General features: G+C 37.1%; 1 protein-coding gene across 1 annotated transcript; it reads right to left on the reverse strand.

The window, feature by feature from the left end:
- Positions 1–374: 374 nt before the first annotated feature.
- On the reverse strand, positions 375–16,872 carry IVNS1ABP (influenza virus NS1A binding protein). The gene is made up of 15 exons (XM_070940961.1): positions 16,385–16,872; positions 12,375–12,609; positions 10,923–11,049; positions 9,956–10,125; positions 9,791–9,866; positions 8,881–9,054; positions 8,041–8,166; positions 6,764–6,871; positions 5,058–5,184; positions 4,619–4,843; positions 4,302–4,423; positions 3,891–4,017; positions 3,667–3,798; positions 3,248–3,421; positions 375–1,552 (listed from the first exon to the last, which is right to left on the reverse strand). Exons 3-15 carry the CDS (start codon positions 11,031–11,033, stop codon positions 1,299–1,301), a joined length of 1,926 nt encoding a protein of 641 aa, XP_070797062.1. The 5' UTR covers positions 11,034–11,049; positions 12,375–12,609; positions 16,385–16,872; the 3' UTR covers positions 375–1,298.
- Between the last annotated feature and the right edge of the window lie 4,236 nt (positions 16,873–21,108).

Genomic DNA, 21,108 nt, shown 5'->3' on the forward strand with positions numbered 1-21,108 from the left:
GTCACTTTACACAGCATATAATTAACTTGTGGAAGGTACTATTTCAAAATCCAATGGAGGGCACTACGTTGGATGGTTTTATAAATGTAGTTTAGACAATTTTATAGAAGTCAAAATGTATCAATGGTTATCGATCTTGAAGTAATTCTGAGTTAGGGCAACAGGCTTTCAAACATCAGGTGCAGGAGGGAAGGGAGAATAGTAGGACAAGGATAGATCACCTCCTGCTTCAAGCACTCTAGTTGGCTACTGTGAGAAAGTGCTGTAAAGATTTAGCAGAGCTCTGTTATGTTCTTAAAATGCTGAAGTACTTAGTAAGATATTATTACACCTCAAGCATCGCCAACCATCCAGCATCAGAATCAAAACAACAATTATTAAAGAAATGAAACACAATTTGTATTACAGCATGTTTTGAGCTTGCAGTAGAAAGATACAAACTTATACAATAATTTTTGAGATAGGTAACCTTTCTAAGACAGCACAGACTTTTTTGTTTTGCATCTTAAAACTCTGCACGTTTGTTACAACTGCTTAAGAACCATACAGAAAACACCCTCTATCTTGGCTGAATTTCAGAGTTATGCTTCCTCACTCGTATTAACACTCAGGTTCAGGAACTCCATTCAGATGTAATGGAAAACAATTATGCATTAAAGAGATCATATAACATCATAGAGGGGGAAAATTAATAGCTCTCACGGTAGTAAATTAAATGTCTTACTCCAGTCTATGAATTTTGAGATTGTCTCTTTGCATCATACATTTGTATGCTCATGTCACTTCAAGGTTATAAGAGTCCTGGCTCTATTAATATATAAAAAGTTATAAAAGGCAGTCAAAATGGCAGGTGTGTCAGCTTTTTTTTAAATAAAGCCGTTTAGCTATTTAAATAAGGCTTATGAGATTATTCCAGTTATTTAAGAAAAAAGGCCTATAAAGCAATTGCTGATAATGAAGACTGCTGTTTCTTTCTTGCACTAGAAACAATTCCAAAATAAAAATATTTGCTTGTGCAAATCAGCAAAACGTAACATTGGGGGATGCTCATGAAATGATATGCCATCAACTTACATTCTTATTATCTCAGAAGAATCTAATGTTAAGTCTAAATTAAATTCTAATGCATACAACACCCTTCATTTATTCTAAAAAAATATGTACAGCATATTAATAGTATGCAATATGCAAAAGCCTTGTTGCTGATGGCAACTTTTAACCCTTCCCCCTCCCACCTTATTCACATGTGTACCTCTACTAAAACAATTACATCACTAAGCCTGTTAGTTTTAAGGAAATTAGAACTTGTAGATTTTCGTGTAGGGGCTCCATTCATTGGATTCTGAATTGTACACTTCAACTGTGTTCAGAAACTCGTTGCCATCAAATCCTCCCACTGCATAGATAGTGTTGTTCACTGTTGCAAAACCAGCATTGCTTCTTGGTGTGGTCATGCTACCCAACATCTTCCACTCATTCTTAGCAGGGTCATACATTTCCACACAGCTGACTGCACGTGAGCCATCAAAGCCACCACCAACAAAGAGTTTTCCTAGGAAGCAAATAAGAACATAAGCTTGAAGAACTTGTATCCCAGTAAACTGCCAAAAATGCAAAATTTCAATTGTCCACCCTCTCCCCCAAATATATGTGCTTAATATCTGAAGACTAATTGTATAGTGAACTAATTAGTTTTGTTTGAACCTAGGTCAGTTCTGCCAAATTATTTTTTTTTTTAATTTTTAATTATTATAACATAAAATGACATTACAAGACATACAACATTTATATTGTATATATACTCTCTTAACAGCTATTTCGTGATGATCTTCTAGTATTTACATTTTCTCCCTTTTCCCTTTATATTATTCCAGTTTCTTGTCCCCTCTCTTTTAATTAGTGTATTTATTAAGACCTCTATTAACTTTATATTTTCTATACATTGACATATTCATTAGTTCCTTTTTTACATTTCACCCCTATTTTTCTTCTCCGTTATTCCTATTCCTGTTCTCCAGTCACTTATACCATTTGCATCAGATTATATAATATTCCATATCCTCTTTTTCTTTAAGCTCTTTTGTTAATTTATCTCGGCACACTCTAAGATTTTTTTTATCAACTCTTCTTCTGTTGGTATATTTCCTTTTTTCCAATTTTGTGCGTATACCATACAGGCAGCTGTTATAATGTGTAAGATCAAATATTTTATTTCCTTGGTATATTTTTCTGTAAATATCCCTAATAAGAATGTCTCTGGTTTTCCGCCCATAGGTTGTTCTATTATTTTCTCTAGCCATTCTTTAATTTTAGCCCAGAACTTCTTTGCAGCTGGACATGTCCACCAAAGGTGGTAATATGTTCCGTAGCTCGTTACATTTCCATCACACTGGGGATTTACTCGGAAATATCTTTGCAAATCTAGCTGGGGGTAGATGTCATCTATGAAACATCTTCAACTGGTTTTCCTTGTCTGCCAAATTATTTTAGATCAGTCAATTTAGAATACTTTAACTGTTCTAGGTTTGGGCTAAACACAATATTAATGGGCAAGGATAATTTGTACTATCTTCCCTCTTCTCCCAGAAGCTGCTCCCAGTACAGCATAATCTATTGATTTGCAGATTCATTTTCCCCTCCTTAGCATCTTTCCTCCTTCCCCACGGCAGCTGATGCCCTTATGGTATACTTCCCATCAACTTCTGATTTTCCAGGTGCAACATATCCCATTGATTCCCTCCACTTATCTCTGACATCTTCAGTTATTTCCTATAAAACCACTTCTGCCAAGAGCAAAGCAGCATATTTCACCAGTGCATGGAACAAGTCACCCCAAAATAAAAGCATTTGAGTTAAGACAGGGATTACTTAAATGCAAATGTTCTGTTCCATGCAACAGTTATGCACAAAATAGTTTATCCTATAATTTATTCCACTGCTACATGGAAAACAGAACCCTACTTAGATGTATCCCATTGTCACAAGTATAGATCTTTGAATGGCAATAAGTAGGAAAGTTTTCGAGTAGCTTGAATTTCACAACTTTCAATCATGTACATGCATGTATACATGTGCACTCTATACCTACTTGTGTAACAAGCCAGTGTATCTGAAGTATCTATAGTCAACTTGATGTTGTAGTATAGAGGCAGATTAAAATAATATGGAAGTAGTGCTGTATGCTCACAAATTTAAGCAACTGTTAAAGTAAAAAAATTGTCATACTTCTCCAAACCCATGAGCTTACCATCAAGAACAGCAACACCAGCTCCGCGCCTAGCCACGTTCATAGATGCAATTAGCGTCCAAGTATTGTTTTCTGGATTGTAACGTTCTACACTGTTAAGGCAATTCCACGATTCAGCTCCTCCAATGATATATAAATACCCACCAAGTTCACATACAGCAGACTGGTGTCTACCTATAAAGATAAAAGAAGAAGAAAAAAAGCTGGTTTATCATCAAGATTCTATGTCTAAGATTGTGTCACTTAGGCATTCTGGAAAATTCTGCTTTTCTTTACTTGCAGCATATAATTCTTCCTGAGTTAAATTTTCAGGTGCATAAACTTGCCATTGGTAAATTCTGACACCTTCTACAGGCAAAACAAAATCTGCAAGAAGAGAAAATAAATCACTCTAAAACTTGAAAAGATTATGAACTTACGGATATTTAGCGAAGCACAGCTTGTCCAAGATTTGTTTATAGGATCAAAGACATCACAGTTTTTTAATCCCTTCTGTCCATAAGGATCTGACCCACCAACAATATACAGTTTTCCATTCAGTGCACATACTCCTGTTCATGCAAAGGGGGAAAAAAAAAAGAGAAGAAGTTACAGTTTGCAAGTTTTAAAATTAGTAGCTTTATAGAGCATTATAGATATTTACCTGCATTGCAACGATTAGTTCTCAGTTCTGGAACTGGAGTCCAATCATCAATTTCGGGATCATACATCTCCCCACAACTCAAATCATCGGAGTGTCCATTTGATCCACCAACAACGTACAGCTGTCCCTGGGTAGTGGAAATAAATGTTGTTGAAATGATCTTTTAAATTATATTATCTCTAAATCTGTGCATTAATAGAGAAGAGGCTTTTAAATCGGTATAATGAAAACCACTAAGATAGCATAATGGCCTAGTATTAAAGGCTTATCTCAAGATAAAACACCCCCGCAATATTGATCCCCTCCTACTCCAGAGAATCCTACTCTCCTACCTCCACCTAATCTAACACATTGCAATTGTTAAACAGGTTTCAGCAGGGAAATGAACATGTGATTTACTTCAAAACATACCATCAGAACTGCCATCTGGAATCGAGCTCTTGGAGTCCTCATTGGTGCGATGAAAGTCCAGCAATCTGTCCGTGGATCATAGCATTCCACAGTGCGCAAACATTCTTGTCTGTTATAGCCACCTGGGTGTAAAAAGAACATATAGAAGATGTATTATTGGGTTAGCGAAATACTATCTTTAAAAAGCTTAGATGTGTGATCCTCCAAAATTTTTATGAACTTGAACTTTTGCTACTGTTAGCTAGCATATCTCCAGTTCCAAAAGATTTGAAGGGCAACATATTGCTCAACCCAAGGTATAAGAATTATGATATTACCTGCAGCAACCAGCTTGCTGTTAAGTTCTGCTGTTCCCAATCCAGATCGAGCATACTGCATAGGAGACATCACCTTTTCTATAAGATCATCTGGTTGAACCTCAAAACTCAAACTTTTCATCAGTCGTGGAGTACTAGTTGGGGAACTCTGTGGACTGCTACGACCATGAAGGAAAATCACACAAAAGACACCATCCAGAACAGAAAGACACAGATAGGTGTTATCTGAAAAGCAAAACATATATTTCAATTTCAGTATACCAAGGTTTTCACATCCTTCCCTCTAAATGTGTTGTAATTCTAAAAATCATTAAATCATTCAAGGAAAAAGAATATCTATTATGTACGTGAGCAGTTGTTTACTTCCTCCCACTACTTCTGCATTTAACACGAATGAAATAATCTAAAGTAAAACCAGCAACAACAAACTTTGGCTTACTTGAGGTCTTCTCTGAAGCAACAATTTTCCACTCGTGTTTAAGATTCTGCACTGCTGCATTTGGTGAGAGACTTCCAGAAGAACTGCTACTTAACTGCTTGAGATCATTCTCACGGAGTGGCCTTTTCTGCAAAATCAAAAGGCAGCTACAGAAACCTAGCCAGGGAGCAAAATCTGCTCTGCCTTTGTCTTCAGAACTACTTTTATTGCTGTAGAGCCTCATCCAATATGCACAGCTACACAGATAACTTGCTGAATGCTTTAGCAGCAAGATGAAACAGTTAATGCTTTGTTTATCCACAAAATAATGTTCTACTCCATTTAATCACTTACTATCCTCAACTTCACAGGTCTCCATTTTAAAATACAATTCAAATGTATACAAAAAAAAATAATTTATTCCTTACATCAAATCAGCTTTTACGAAATTCAAGGTATTACAAACTGTATTCACACATCATACAAGCCATTGGTTTACCACTCACAAAACTGGGTTCACACACTGCACTAAGACAAATGCTTAGCACAAAACATAAACCCTATCTAACTAAATTGCTTATTTTAACACTATGTAAATTACCTACTTTAAATCTATTCTGTATTATTTTTATTACTTTTCAATGGTTTAAATCTACAGTAGCTATTTTCTTGCCAACATAAAATTTTCACCTTATTGCCTATAGCCGTGATGGTGAACCTATGTGCACCGGAAACCCGAAGACCAGCTGGCCAGTGCATGCATGCGTTCCAGTTTGGGTACTCAGTGCCGAAAAGGTTCGCCATCACTGGCCTATAGGATTTCTCAGCTAAAATTAGGGGATCTATTTTTTTAGAATAAAGTTATTCTGCAATACAGCTTCCTATTTCCCTTTAACCTGTGTTTCATTATTTGTTCTATTTCTTTGTATTTTTTATTTGACTGCTTGTTTAAATATCCTAACCTTTTCTCCTTTTTACTCTTCACTTCTAAATCAATGTGCGTAAATTAATACCATTTGCTCTCTTCAAACATTAAATGCTAGTGAAAAACTTACTAAAAAATGGCTATTGAGAAAGTAATGCCATCTCACTCTAGTTCTTGTAAATTCAGAAATGAGTCACAATTAAAATTAATATGAATTTTGTTTCAAACTTAATAAATTGAAGTGTGAAAACAACTTACTACTAAGTCCAGAAAACAAACAGGAATCTCATTAAATGAAACAAAATTTCCCACTACTTTCTGCCATTTATCCAGAACACATTAATTTATTCCTGCAACGACAAACCTTTTTGCTCAAGTGAGTCCATTGTTTACACCAGGATTTCAAAATTATGTTACGATTTGGTACCTAACTGCCAGTTGTGACAGAAACATGTTCTATTTTCTCCAATACTCCTTTTCTCCAGAACTCTTGAGAAAAGGGGAGACTTGTTGTTCTGTCACATTCATCTTCTCAGCCCATATAAATCTTTCAACCTCATGGAAGCTCAAGTTAAATATCTAATTCTATTCTTGGTTTCACAGTATTTAGTGTGTATTAAATGCATTAAGGAACAGCTCAAAACTAGATGAGCCAGAAGACACAATTATTTTAAGTTTGTATTTACCTAGTCTTCTAACCTGGAAATGTCTTATTTTCATTATACTACACAACATTTTAGTTGTGTCGTACTACTCTACCCAGCTTTACCTGAGGTTACCTCAGACCATGTGCATTTTGTACCTGCACAAACTGAATGTGGTCATCATCACTGCCATACACCTCAGCCTGTCCATCTAGTGGATTTCCATCAAGCAGCTTGTGATCAGCTGAGTAGTACAACGTTTGAACCTGCAAAACAACAGAACAGCAATCTGGCTATAGTCTCCATTGCTGCTTAACTAATGGTACATTGTATAGAAACTTCATTAGGATTCCAGGAGTGCAGCCTGATCTTCTCTCCATTTAGCAGAATGGCATTTTTTTTTTTTTAAAGGGAGGTTTCTCTCACGACGACAGGTCTTCAAACACTGGATAAAGGCTTCTTGTTTTCACAGCTCAAAAGAAATCTTCTTGACTTCTATACTCGTGCCATAAACATCCAAATGTACAACAGTATAATGTACATTATCGTTCAGAATAAACTGTACAAATTTCTTTTTGCAAATCACAGTTTTGAAATAGGTAAATCAAACACTTATGTTTTATAAAAGGGATTGCAAGAAAGATAATGGAACTATTTTTCATTTCAGGAACTTCTGTTGCCTACTACATCTCAGATTAAATGTATTAGTACTTTAAGGGAAATTTGATTCTGAGCAAACAACTGCTCTGGAAATTAAGGCTTTCCCTTGATGGCAACTAAATAAATTTTTTGAAACAATCTGAAATGTGAATCTCCAGTGCATTTCATTTTTAAACCAAATGGTTGAAGTTATGCTTGTTAATTATACAAAACTTTTCAATTGTTAAAATAGCCTGTAAAGAAGTAAACACCATTAAACATCATCATCGTTCTCTGCCCACAGCGAATTTTCATAGGAGAACTGGGGCAGAACTGCTGCTTCTTTACGTGTCATTACACTTGAAGTTTCTTCTATGGTCCTTCAGCGATGAGTATCCTAGTTTTGTTAATAAACCTATGGGGAGATAAATCAATGGGGAGGAACAACCATTAGAACCTTTGTGCTACTTTCTCTCTTTAAGTAAAACCTGTAAAAAGAATACATTAAGAACAAAACAAGTTTCAAACCACCTCCCCAAATTTAAAGTGAAGATAATTGCTATATTTGAAGTTTCCTAAAGAAAACAGAGACAAAAACAGAAGACCAGCTCGAACAGTAGTTTAAGCAGCTCACCTGAAACCCCCCTAGTTTCTCAGCTTAGGGATACCTACAGTAAAATTTAAATTCTTTATAGTTTTTGTTTTAAAGGGAACAAAAAAGGAGAAGGGATCATCCTTAATTTCAGAAAAATGTAGCAGTTAAAGATGGCCCAATCTCATTTTTCTTAAAACTGACCTCTTCCATCAGATCTTCAAGGCTGTCTCCGTTCTCCCAAATGCTGCGCTGTACCCAGTTGATTACCTTTGTGTACAGCTTCCCATTGCTGGGCAAGCTAACATTATCTTCCAGCATAACCTCCAGCTGAAATAAAAAAGAAAAGCACACTGAGGTTACAAAGCACAACCCTAAATTCACACTAGTTAAGAGAGCCTATAACCCCAAACAAACATTATAAATACCATGTTTCCCTGAAAATAAGACCCTGTCTTATACTTTTTTGAACCTTGAACTAAGCGCTTGGCTTTATTGCCATGCATTCAAAAGCCCGATTGGGCTTATTATCAGGGAATGTCTTATTTTGGGGGAAACAGGGTATGATAAAGATTTCTTCAGTTTTCAAAGGCTATACTTTTACATATATTTTTGTATAATACTGAAAACCTAAGTAGAGTTTACATTTTCAACAGGGAAGGAAGTTATCAACTGTAATCTAAACAGCAATTAGTAATTGATGAAGGTATTTCAAAATAAAAAGCACAAATGAAACTTAGTACTCTATGGCTATTATACTGAATCATTCAGAACAAGCTATTTCTAACATTTTGAACAACATATTTTAGCCTTCTGTGAACAGATACTTAGGAAGTGAGCCCAGAATTTCAGTTGTAAGTTGTTGCATTTGTTAATAGCAATAGCACTTAAGACTTATATACTGCTTCATAGTTCTTTTACAGCCTTCTCTAAGCGGTTTACAGAGTCAGCATATTGTCCCCAACAATCTGGGTCCTCATTTTACCGACCTTGGAAGGATGGAAGGTTGAGTCAGATAGGGGAAGGAGGAAATGAGATAAGTACCTTTAAACGTGGCAGTTTGAGAAATTCTTCTTGGTCAGAGATCTGCAACAAATGCTCTTGAATGTAACCATCAATCTGGTTCAGTAATCGCGAATCACTCATGTTGCTTGCAAAGTTCCGATAAGAGATGCAGCTTTGAACACTCATCCTGGACAGCAAGTAATCTCCACAAACCTTTTTTTTTTTCAAAAAGAGTTTACAATTATGATATATTGTAACTTTGCAACTTCATTTTGTTTTAGATTTTCTCACCACAGATCCTGACTCTGTATTCCGTTAGTTTGATTTTTAAAATGACATAATATATTCACTTATCTATTATCAATATTAAAAAAAAACCCTCATGGGATATTGTGTCTTTTTTGTATCTTAGTATTTTGCCCACTTGGTTAAGTTATTTTTGGCCACTTTTTCTCTAAATGATTTTCTATGATTAAAAGAGACTTCTTGTCAAAGTTTTAACAATGTGCTCTAAAGACTTTTATTTTAGTTTTGTTGCTGTGTAATCATGATTATAGTGTCCAATTCATCTATTTAGGTATATCTTTTGAGTACAAGAATATAGCTTCTTAAATGGGTTAACAAAAATATATGAAACTGGCCCTGGAACTGAAGTGTAAACAGTGTGCCAGCAGCTATTGAAACTAATTGATTTTGAATATACTTTAACTTGACATGTGTTTGAAAGTGTTCAGTATTTATATTTTAAGGTATGACTGGCCTCAATTCTTTATGCATTCATGGATATATTTGTGTATCTTGGCAGCACCATTGAAATGGTTTACTGATTTCCAAGTCTATGTCTCAGCTGTAGCATTCCCTGAACGTTTCCTATGGTGAGTGCTAACTAAGCCTGAATGTGCTCAGGGAAGTCATTCAAGTTTTGCTACCTGCCAAAACCTCATTATACCTGCTTGACTCTCTCCATCTTCAGCCTCTTAGCTGCAGAGTATACATCTTTGACCAGTTCTCTATCAGCCTTTAATCTGTTAAAATGACATAATTATTATTTAGATTTATTCTGGACAGAGTATAAAGTAAAAATGTTTGTAATATAGAAAAACGGATCACTTACTGAGCAGTGTAAGCATAATTTAACAAGACTTCAACAGCCTCTGGATTAAGATCATCAAATTTCACATGAGAAACGCCATGAGAATCACTGTCATTATTGAAGATTTCAAAAAGATAAGGACTGCAGCAAGCTAGTACTGCTCTGTGTGCCAGCATCTCATGTCCGCAGACCTTCATTAAAATAAAACCCTGCATTATTTATTAAATTGGAAATAGAAACTATTCATCAAATTATAAACCTGTAGTTTGAGTGACTCGATGTACCAAAACACTTGGCAAAACACTTTTACTTCTGGTTGATTTAAAAATATTAAAACATTTCTGTCATAAATGCAAATATTTAATTAGGATTGATTTTGGACCAATCATGATCATAATTAGAAAACTAAAAAAGAGGCTTAAAAAGAAACCTCAAAGTAGTGTGAACGGATCCCACAGTATGCAATAGAAGGCCACTATTAATGTCTTATTATAGATAGTCCTTGAGTCACGACTATAATGGAACCTGCCCATTCACTGTCATAAATCAGGTCCCGTGATTGGCCCAATTTTTTTTGCAACAGTTGTTAAGCAACTGTCACGGCCATTAAGTGAACCCACAGTTCACAATGGGCTGGTTTGGCTGAAAATTGGAAGTGAATTCATGTTTTTGGCAAACTGTTCTAAATTGTGGCCATGTGACTGCAGGATGCTGCAAATGGCTGCAAATGCAGCCCAGGTGTCAAGCGCCCAAAATGTGTTCATATGACCATGGGCCTGACCATCCGAGTTTCAAATCCAGGTCCTAAGTACCCTTTCCCAAATAGTCCATCATAACTTCAACAGGTTGCTAAGCAACCAGCTGTAAATTGAAGACCTGTATCTATATTTGAAATAAAATTATCAAAATAGATATCCTCTTTAAAATATTTATGAATATTTTAGAAACTTAGCATCAGCAGGCATGAAATAAAACACATTTATATTACCTGAAGCTTAACATCACAAAATTGGCCACTTTTGCGCAAAGCATTTAACTTGGCAACAGATGATTCGATGAAGTTTTCATCTTCAAACATCAAATACCCATTAGGAATCATTTTGCTGTTTCTGTGGCTGAAACAAAGAATAGCTTGTGAAATTTAATATAAACTACTCTAATCACAGTTCTTTTACACAAGACCATCTTAAAATTATGCATCATACTATGGTGTAAACTATACAGAAAATAACAAAATTCAGACCTGTGTGCAAGCATTGCAGTGAATTATGCAGTAGATTCCCCCCCCCCGAATAGATCTAATAATATGATGTATCTAATTCAAATAGATACATTCTTTTTCCATTCTTTCCCATTGTAATTTCAGATGTCTCCTATATTATACTGAATCTGTACCATGGGATTAAATATTTGGTATGAGAATTTATGGCATTCTTAGCCATAAGCACATTGACAACAGAAAAGCATGTTTTTACATAATTGTTGACAAATAATTACAATTTTAAGGATGCTAATAAGTGCCAGTTATTACAAAGTGACTCAAAGCATTTAGTTACTGAGGAAAACTAAAGAATACTGTCTCTCTGAACAACTCACAGCCAAACATATATCAATATCAGAAATAATCTCTGTCCCTATACAAAGATAAAGTGGATCTCTATCTTCCCTTGACTGTAAATAGACTAATTTGGAGGACAAATATTTTGTTGCTGCTGTTGTTCTTCCTTCTGCCCCTTGCCCAGAATGTTTCTCCTTTCTCCCTCTATATGTGTTAGGAGGCATATCTAATTAAAAACAAAACAAAACACCTAGGACACTTATCCAAACCTCAGAATTAAGTGGATTATAACTGAACATTCATTTCAGGAAAATAAAAGTTGCCTTAACACAAGCTGGGAAATCAATATTGAGGGGGAATAAAAGCTTTTATGTCTCTCTCTTACAGCTTTGTAGAGGCTTGCTTTTTAATTTTAAAAATGAGAGCTGTTCCGCTTTGCAACTGTTTCTTTGTGCTTTACAAATGACAGTATTACAAAAACCGGCATGTTATCTTCTTTTTCTCTCAATGATTATTTTTCAAGAAAAAGTAACCACCTCAGCAATAGGGACTTTTCAGTGTAACATATGGTTACAAGTAGCTGCTCTGTTTGCTTTCAAGGTCAGAAAGAAGAGTAAGAATTATCTTCTTTGCATAGATTGGGACAACTGTCCTCCAACGAATCTGTCTAGTATGACTTCTTTATGCAGCTGTTTACAATTGGAACTAAAATTCTGTTTTGGTGTTTACATTTTTCTGGTGTAGTCATTTATTTCCTTTTTTACTCTGGCTTTATGGTATCAGAACATGGGAAAGTCTATCTACTTAAATATATACTGATTTATATTTACAATACATCACATGAAATACTATTTACAAGCACATATACATGAATAAACTCACCAGTTAAATTTGTGCTGTGATTTTGCAGTTAGGAGACCTTCAATAATCCACTGTGTGCTATTACAGGGTATGTCAATTTATATTCCTTCTTAGGTAAACACTGGTTTGGAAAAAATGCATGCAGCTGTAACTTCTAAACTGTTGACTCCAAAACTATCAGGCTTTAAAACGATGTAATCAAAGTCCTTAAAAGCTATAGACATGAATTTCTTCTGTGATAGTCATGCATCATACTCTGAAACAAAAAACAAATATTAAATGAATTTGGAATTTCCATATGTATTATTCAGATTTTCTAGATGTTATTTGAAGAACAGATCTATGAAAAATACTTTTATTCCCTTATGAACAGAAATCCAGGGACAATTTCATACTAAGTATATATTCTAAGATATAGCTGAAAATACAGCCTACTCCATTTGAAAACTGAATCTTTAGATCTGTGTTATAACTAAATACTATTTTAGAATGTAATATAAATTGGGCAGAAGTCAGATTAAACAGCATAGCACTTGCTACGTAAACATTATAGAAATTGGGAAAAATCTATCATTGCAATTCAATACAATGAAGAGAGTTGAAATTTATGTTTTCCTATAGTTTATTGTATTTATACGGTTGCTTAGAGTTACTTTGTTGAGAAATGATAGCTAAATAAAAATCTACAAAAACCAATAATTTTCAAGCCTCTTCAATGTACCAAATTGTAATGATGGAATCCCCCCCCCCCGCCCAATTTCTATACCATTTTTCAATAACTTGATAGTACAAGGGTTTAGTGCACCCTGTTATTAACACAGCTGCCTGCAATTTCTGCTGGTTCGAATCTCTCCAAGGCTCAAGGTTGACTCAGCCTTCCATCCTTTCTAAGGTAGGTGAAATGAGGACCCAGTTTGTGGGGGCAATAAGCTGACTTTGTATAAAAATTTACAAAAGAATGAAGGCTATTGCTTAAAGCATTGTAAGCCGCCCTGAGTCTCCGGAGAAGGGCGGCATATAAATCAAATTAAAAAAAAAAAAAAAAACTTAGACTTCAATCATTTCAGGCAGGCTGTACCATGTATACATTCCCTCATATATTACTGGCATAGTTTCAATAAATTAAACATTCAAATCCATAAGGCAACTATTGCCACCTAGATTTAGTACTACAATTTTCAGCATCTTTGAGGTTTAAGGGAACAGTTAATAAAAGTACTTTGATTTGAGTTGGATGAAAGGGCATATGTGGCATAAGAAACTTTAATGTAAAGTTGTGCACGTTTAAAAATGTGTGAGAGATTTACTAGAGAATGATCTTGAAGGAGACATGTACCAATTCATGGAAATATTTAAATAGACAGTTATATAACCAAATTATGACACTTGAAAAGCCATGCATATTTCATAATTTATGCATCTCATAAACATACGCCCAACTATTAATAGCTGCAACAGCAGGTGAAATTAAAAAAAAATCACTCTTCAGATTAAAAAAAAAAACACAATTGTGTAACTTTATGCCTGCCTATGCAGCTATGCTGCAATCCAAGTTCAAAAATAATTGATAAATATCCAAATGTGATTATTTACAGATTTGCAAATCTGAGGCCAACTACGATCAAAGAAGAGTCGAAAAAAGTTGCAAATTTTTTTAAAAAAACCACTCCTATCACCAATTATAATATTTCTAAACAGAGTAACAATTTCTCAATGCCAGAATGTTGAGAAAATGCTCTTAAAAAAAGCCTGGATGAGAATTGATACTATATAAAACAGCAAAGCATTAACAGTCCTAGGATAAAATAGTACAGTACTGTGCATTAATCCTGTTCTAAAGAGGACAGAAATAAAAAGTAATGGAAGTTGGAAAAACAGCTTCTTGTATAGTATAGTCATATAACTATGCCTTTCAATATTGGTACATCATACCTTTCCTGGAACCCCTTCAACTATACAACATGTATGAAGTTTAGCTCAAGTAAGCAAAATAAGCATAATATAATTATGACAACCTTTTCTAGGTTTATGTTGATCAAAACAGCAGCACTAAGGCTTATCTTTTTCATAATGTATTCTTTCCACCTCACAACACTCTGGTTTCTGTTCAGCTGACAGAAATATTTCACCCTATTAATTCTACCTCGCAGAAATAACAATTAACACAAGGAGGGGCTGTGATACAGGTACGGTATGTAAGCATAATATTTGACTCAGAAATGATAGGGTAAAAGGAAAGTTACAAACTCATTAAATGTAGAGCCCTTCCCAAATATTTTAAAGGCGAAAAACCTTCCTATATTTTGAATCCTAGATATATTTTTTTTGTTTTAATACAGAATACAACTATTAAATTGTGCTATTCAGGGACAAGCAAATGACAAGACATAAATTAATACTGCCAATGTCATGCTAATATTCCTGGGAGGTTTACATTTTGACCAGAGGAGCATTTACTACTTTCCTTACTTAAAATCCCACAAATAACCATATACAATACTTCAGGAACATTCTGCATGAAGAAATTTACAGACAATTATTTTATAAATGTGGTTTTTATATTCTAAAGTAATTCCAAACAATTTTATGATATGGAAGACTAACAAAAGCTCGTCTCCCTCCTCCGTAGCTGTGCAACATACACATTCGATCATACACTTTCATCTTTCAATTGGTTGAAAAAGAAAGCACACTAGCCAATCATATTTCTACCACCAAGAAGCATATTGGAGCAGAGGCTTTTCAATCCTATGAGCTTGGCAACAGGATGCAGCAACGTGGAGAACGAACAAAGGAAAAACAGAATAAGAAAAAAAATCTACCCAACTTCCAAATAATGAACAATTTTTACCTTATAGCTTATTTTCCCCACTTCCTGGCAATTCTAAAATTGCAATTCAAAAATCCTTGCCAATCCTTCTTTTCTTTCAAACAAGGATACTCCCTAATCCAGACAAAACAAGTCCAAAAAAACATGTCTTAGCTTGCTTTTAGACACGGCCAATATTCTGTATGATGAGTACATCATCTGGGAAAGGTCAGGGCTCCTTGCCCGTATTTTAAGATTGTTTGGGGGATGACAAGTCAGATTTGCTGAAAACACCAAAATTTAGCACGCCTTTCTTTCAAATCGGTCTTCCTATCTTAAATTATGTTATTTGACCGCAAAGAAGAATATCCCCTCTTTCCCTTGCAGTCTTTTGAGGATTTGAAAGAGAAGAAATGTAAGCAATGGATGATAATAATCCCATCTCGGTAACTCAACAGTATTAAACCTTGATGAAGCCTCTCTACTCAAAATGCTGCAAAATCGGAGCGACTTATAGTTTCACAAGGTTGTTTGTTTTTTTTTACCCGATCCAAGTAGAAATTCTTCCTACTGTTGAGGGTTTATGACACCATGATCTCATATATATATATATATATATATATAGTCAGCCACCGATTTAGGGGAACGCCCACTACTGCAACCATCCACGTTGAAATTAAGGGCATACTGACACAGCAAAGCCTCTTCTTTTTCCCGCTCCTTCCACTCCTCGGCGGAAAAAAGCTGCACCGAGTGTTAAAAGAACATTCCCCCCCCCTTGGAACGAATGGGAGGGGTCATCAGACTAACAAAATCGAGGTGGAAACACACACCCCCCACACAAAAAGGAATAAATATTCCTTACTTGGAGTCCACGCATAACGAAATCTTTTAGACGCAGAATCCCCCTTTCCATTTCCACTGCGCATTTTATGGATATCAAGGCAATCCACGTGCGCTACCCTAGTACCGCACTCTACAAAAAGCTCCGGCAGTTGCCCTTCGCTTTTCTTCCCCATCTCGAAGCTAACCGGCGGGGCCAGGCGGGCTCCGGAGTCCCCTCCTTCGAGATCCAACGGTCTTCTGTTGCACAGGACCCCACAACCTACGGACATTTTTTTTCGCCTTCCCCCTCCACCCCCTTGGAGACAAAAAGCCCAACCGCGCGGACTTAGGCGAAGCCTGGAAAGAATGCCGTTGGCTCGCCCGCCCTTTCGCTTACCTGCAGTTGCACAGGGTAAACGACACCGTTCATATTGAGAACGTCCAGTCTGTAGAGAAGGAAAGGCGGCTTCTGCTTCCAAGATGTGGGGCGCGCCGTGGCACTCCAGAGGAACTACCAGAAGGGGGGGCGAGAAGTATTGGAAAGGAGACCGTGAAGGGAAAGGGGGGGTGGCGTGGAATTAACAAAACAAAAAAAAAACGAAAAACCCGAGAACGGGCGGCGGCGAGAGGAGAAGCGCGCAACTCGTTCCGCCTCCCTTTCGCCGACAGACTCCGCGTGGCAGGACAGAGGATCACGCGCAGGAAGAGGGAACGACCGAAAGGCGGGAAGGAAGGACGAGCAAATCCGACGTCAGTGGTGACGAGGCAGCGCGCGCTTCTTTTTTTTTTTTTTTCTCTTCCCCTTCCTTCCTTCTCCTCCAGCGGGAGAGATTGAGAAAGACCGCAACGCACCCTCCTCGCACTACGGCTACCCGCCTTCTGCGGCTATTCCGGCGAGGTGGCTGGCTAAAAGACGTCGCTGTCGGCGCTCCGCCTCCTCGCAGGGTCCTTTTTTTTTTTTTTTTATGGTAACCCTCCGCCAACAAACCGAGACGATAGGTTAAGAGCTCGCGGTGTGGCGAAGTTCAGATTACTCGAATTACTCCGCGGGTCGCAAGATACACTTTTAGGAGAGGCAATTAAAAAAAAACAAAAAACAGTTCCGCCTCGCAACAGATCCGGCTGGGAGCTCCTCCTCCTCCTTCCTCCGTCTGTCCGTCCCCCGCCCCCCACCTCCACCCCGCTGGCGGCAAAGTGGGTCAGTAGAAGGAGGTGGGGGGGGAGGGGGCGTGCAGTAGCGCGTTATTCTCCTCAGAGAAAAGAGGAATCGGCTTCTTCTTCCTCTTTCCGTCCCTTCGAAGGGAAAAATGAAGCGATTTTGCTTCTGCCGGTGATTTACTGTTTGTATCAAAGGCCACCTGGAGTTGCCATCGCCTATTCGACGTTTTTTTTCTTGTCGCTCCCAAGCTGAGGATGTGTTTTCATTGTTGGCTTCTAAATGTGTCTCAACAGCCCCGATCCCTCCTTTATATCCCAATTAAATTCTAACGCGAGTAAATCGTAACTTTGACCGACCGAAATACGATCTTCAATTCTAACGATTTGCACAGTCTCCCTTACTTCCAGATCAGGCTGCTTTTTTTTTTTTTTTTTTTGGCTTTGTGGCTTAAAAAAATGAAGACCCGGTAAACTTCCTTCCTGTAAGAAAGGTCGGTAGATGTCCTTTCTGGTTGCGGTGGCAGCTGCGCGAAGGGCTTCAAAAAGATCTTTCCTGCAGCTTTGCAGAGGCCTCCTTGAATCGGCAACTGGGGAAGAAAGACCAGTTGAACCGGACGGATTAATTTTGAATAATAGACATTTGTGGGACTGCAGCCATATTAAGATGATTAGTTCTGTCTTTTGCAAGAGGAAGAAAAAAAAATCTCCTTTAGACATTCATTGTTTGAGTGTTCTCTCGTTTTAGAACGGGGCTAAAATGGGGTTGACTGATAAATGACTTAATACGGCTTTTAAATTCTGCTCTTAAGGTTCAGGGTACAGGTAGTCCTCTACTTAACAACAGTTTGCTTAATGACTTGTCAGAAGAAATCAAACCCCACCTCCCATCCCAAATAAAATATTAGCCATAAGGAAAAGCCTCAGAAAAGCCAAAAGACCAAGACAGGCTAATAAAAAACTGCCTGAACCCCCTTCCACATTCAAGCCTGATGCCTAAAGAAAACATTGTAACAAGAAGCTAACTGCGGATGCCAGCACTTGAGATAACAAGCTTACTGAAAGAGGAAGACAACTATCTAGATGGCTCCATTTACAAGCAAAACAAATACTGCTGGCAGAAGTCATTTCTCGACAGGATATTTCCAAACCCCTTACAGCAATTTCGACAGCTAACAATAGCATAGTGATAGGATTACTAAGAAGTCCCTCATCCAAAAATCTAACGCAGGACATAGCCATCAGCCACAATAAGAATTACCCAACACCCTTTCAGAACACAAAGTCTATATTGCACAAATCCCAAACTTCAAAGTTAAAGAAACTATAACGATCCATCCACTCATTCAGCTATTTGGTCAGCTCTCCCAGAATCACACACTGCTGGTGGTTCTGTTTCAACAATAAACCAACTTTCTTTCCAATCAGCCTCCATTTTATTCCCGGCTTTGAAGTGGAACCACAAAGTGGATTTTTCTTCCTACAGACTGTTAAAAGTTACAACAACTTACAACCATTTTTCACTCTTACAAAGATTGCAGCATCCCTGTAGTCATGTGATCAAAATTCAGCCGCGAGGCAACTGACTCATATTTATGACAGTTGAGTGTTCTGGGCTCATAGGCTCACCTTTTGTGACCTTCTGACAGCAAAGTTAATGGCAAAGGCGAATTCATTTAACAACCATGTTACTAACTTAACCACTGCAATGATTCACTGAACAATTGTGATGAGAGGTCGTAAAATGGGGAAAAATTCATTTAACAACTATCTCACTTAGCAACAAAAATTTTGAGCTCAGTTGTGGTCGTAAATCAAATAAGCATATTTGGGCAATTGGATTAATTCATACATCCCGGGGCAATGTGACAACCTAACCTGAGATTTTACTGACTATCCTTCACTAGCTGTTTTCTTTCTTCACCATATTTCTCCCAAATTCCCACATTTCGCAGTGAATCATTAAATATAAACTACAAGCAAGAACAAGAGAATAAAGAAAACATTGAGTTTGCAATTGGGATGAATGTTGAACAGCTCACTTTTAATGCAGCCTAGTATTAAATGAGCAATTATATTCACATACTGTATCTAGCTATGGAACAATATGTTTTGTTGTTAGCACGAGTAAGTCCTGTTGCTGTATTTTGCACACCTTAGCATATTGTTTAATTAACTGTACAAACTTGTATCAGTCACGGTAATTAAACCATGATTTAATATTCTAAAATAGGGGTGTGAAACTCAAGGCCCAGGGGCCAGATTCAGCCCATGGGGTGCTTAGATCTGGCCCGTGGGGTCGCCCTGGAAACAGCGAAGGACTTGCCTGCAGTGCTTCTGCCAGCAAAAGCAGAGCTCGGGAGGACTGTGTATGGCCCTCCCAAACTCCATGTTCACTTGCAAAGGGTTGTAGGAGGCCATCACAGCCGAAAATGGAGCTCGGGAGCCAGTTTTTGCTGGCAAAGCAATTGGGCCACCACAGGCTCCCCTGACACGAGTGATGTCGAGCTGGCCATGCCCACTCTGCCCCCCCAAGGTCAAACACAACCCTAATGCGGCCCGCAATGGATTCGAGTTTGACCCTCCTGTTCTAAACCATGAGATAGTGGTATTAGTTGTATATGTCCTCCTTGTTTTGCATTCATCCCAAAAGATTTCATCCCTTTTGACTTTCTGAAAGTCCCTGAAGACCTGGTTGTTCCATCAGGCCTGGGGACTCCAGGGGACTGGTGAAATATTGAGGTGGCCCCACTGTTTTTAATATCTGCTCTTCATCTGTGTTTATTTTTCCCTTTTAACTTTTCATAATTTTAGAGCTTTTAATAACAATATTTTATTTTTTCTTTTTCTCCCCCCCCTTTATGATTTTTATAAATAATATCAGGTAGCAAACATATGTAACACTCCTTCCTACTCCTATTTTCCCAACAACAGACAATCCTGTGAGGTGAGTTGGGCTGAGAGAGAGGACTGGCCCCCAAAGTTGTTTTTTGTATGCCATTTCATTGTATGCCATTTGGCGTCATTTGTTTATCCAGTGGGCAGACTACATGACGAAAATGAATAAGTAAATATGAATATTTGCTATTGTTTGTAATTGCTTCAATTGAAACACTGCTTATAGAACCAGCCTTGGTTTTTTAAAGATGTTTATTAATATGGTATAATTATTTTCTCAGCTATGAAGGAAGCATTGATTGGTTAACCCATGTTAATAAAGATAAAGGTTCCCTTGAATTAAATCCAATTTCAGGTTTATTGGAAGGCTGCTTAGCTGCTATCATTTATTGTGTTTGTACAACTTGTTAAATTACAGCCAAGACTTAATCTTAACTGACATCTGTACTTGGAGTTGCCATAACTTTTAAATCAAAGTTTAACTTATGTTTAAATTCTGATTCTCATAAATACATAGGGTGAAATGGCACCATGGAACCTCATTAATTACACTATTTTTTCTGACACAGCAAGTTATGTAAATAAAGCTAAAATGTTGGAGAATAATGCAGATTGGATATTTTCAAAATCCATAAGTTATTTCTATTTGGAATTTTTTCAAGGTGAGCCTATCTGGGCTGCAAACATTGGGATGGCCAGTAAGTGACAGCAAAGAGGATTGATTAATTGAAAAAAGAGACCACATACATACAAAAGAGAAAAAAGAGACCACATACATATTCTCAATGATGATTTATCCCTACCTTGTTCTTTCAGAACTCCCAATGGGCCACCATAATTGAGTCCGTTTACCTTGCTAGTTGTCCTCTTTTTTTCCCTTCTATCTTTCCCAGCATTAGATCCTTATTGACATAATGTGTCCCAATGTAGAATAATTTGAGCCTAGTCATTTGTGCCTCAAGTGAGAACTCTTGAGTTAAATTGTTTTATGATCTATCAATTTGTTTTCTTGGCTTTCCACAGAATTCCCAGGAGACCTTTACCCCACTAAAGTTCAAAGGTGTACTC

This window comes from Pituophis catenifer, unplaced genomic scaffold (genome assembly GCF_029215685.1).
Source record: "Pituophis catenifer annectens isolate HBS135680 unplaced genomic scaffold, rPitCat1.0.hap2 SCAF_3, whole genome shotgun sequence".
Taxonomy (NCBI): Eukaryota; Metazoa; Chordata; class Lepidosauria; order Squamata; family Colubridae; genus Pituophis; species Pituophis catenifer.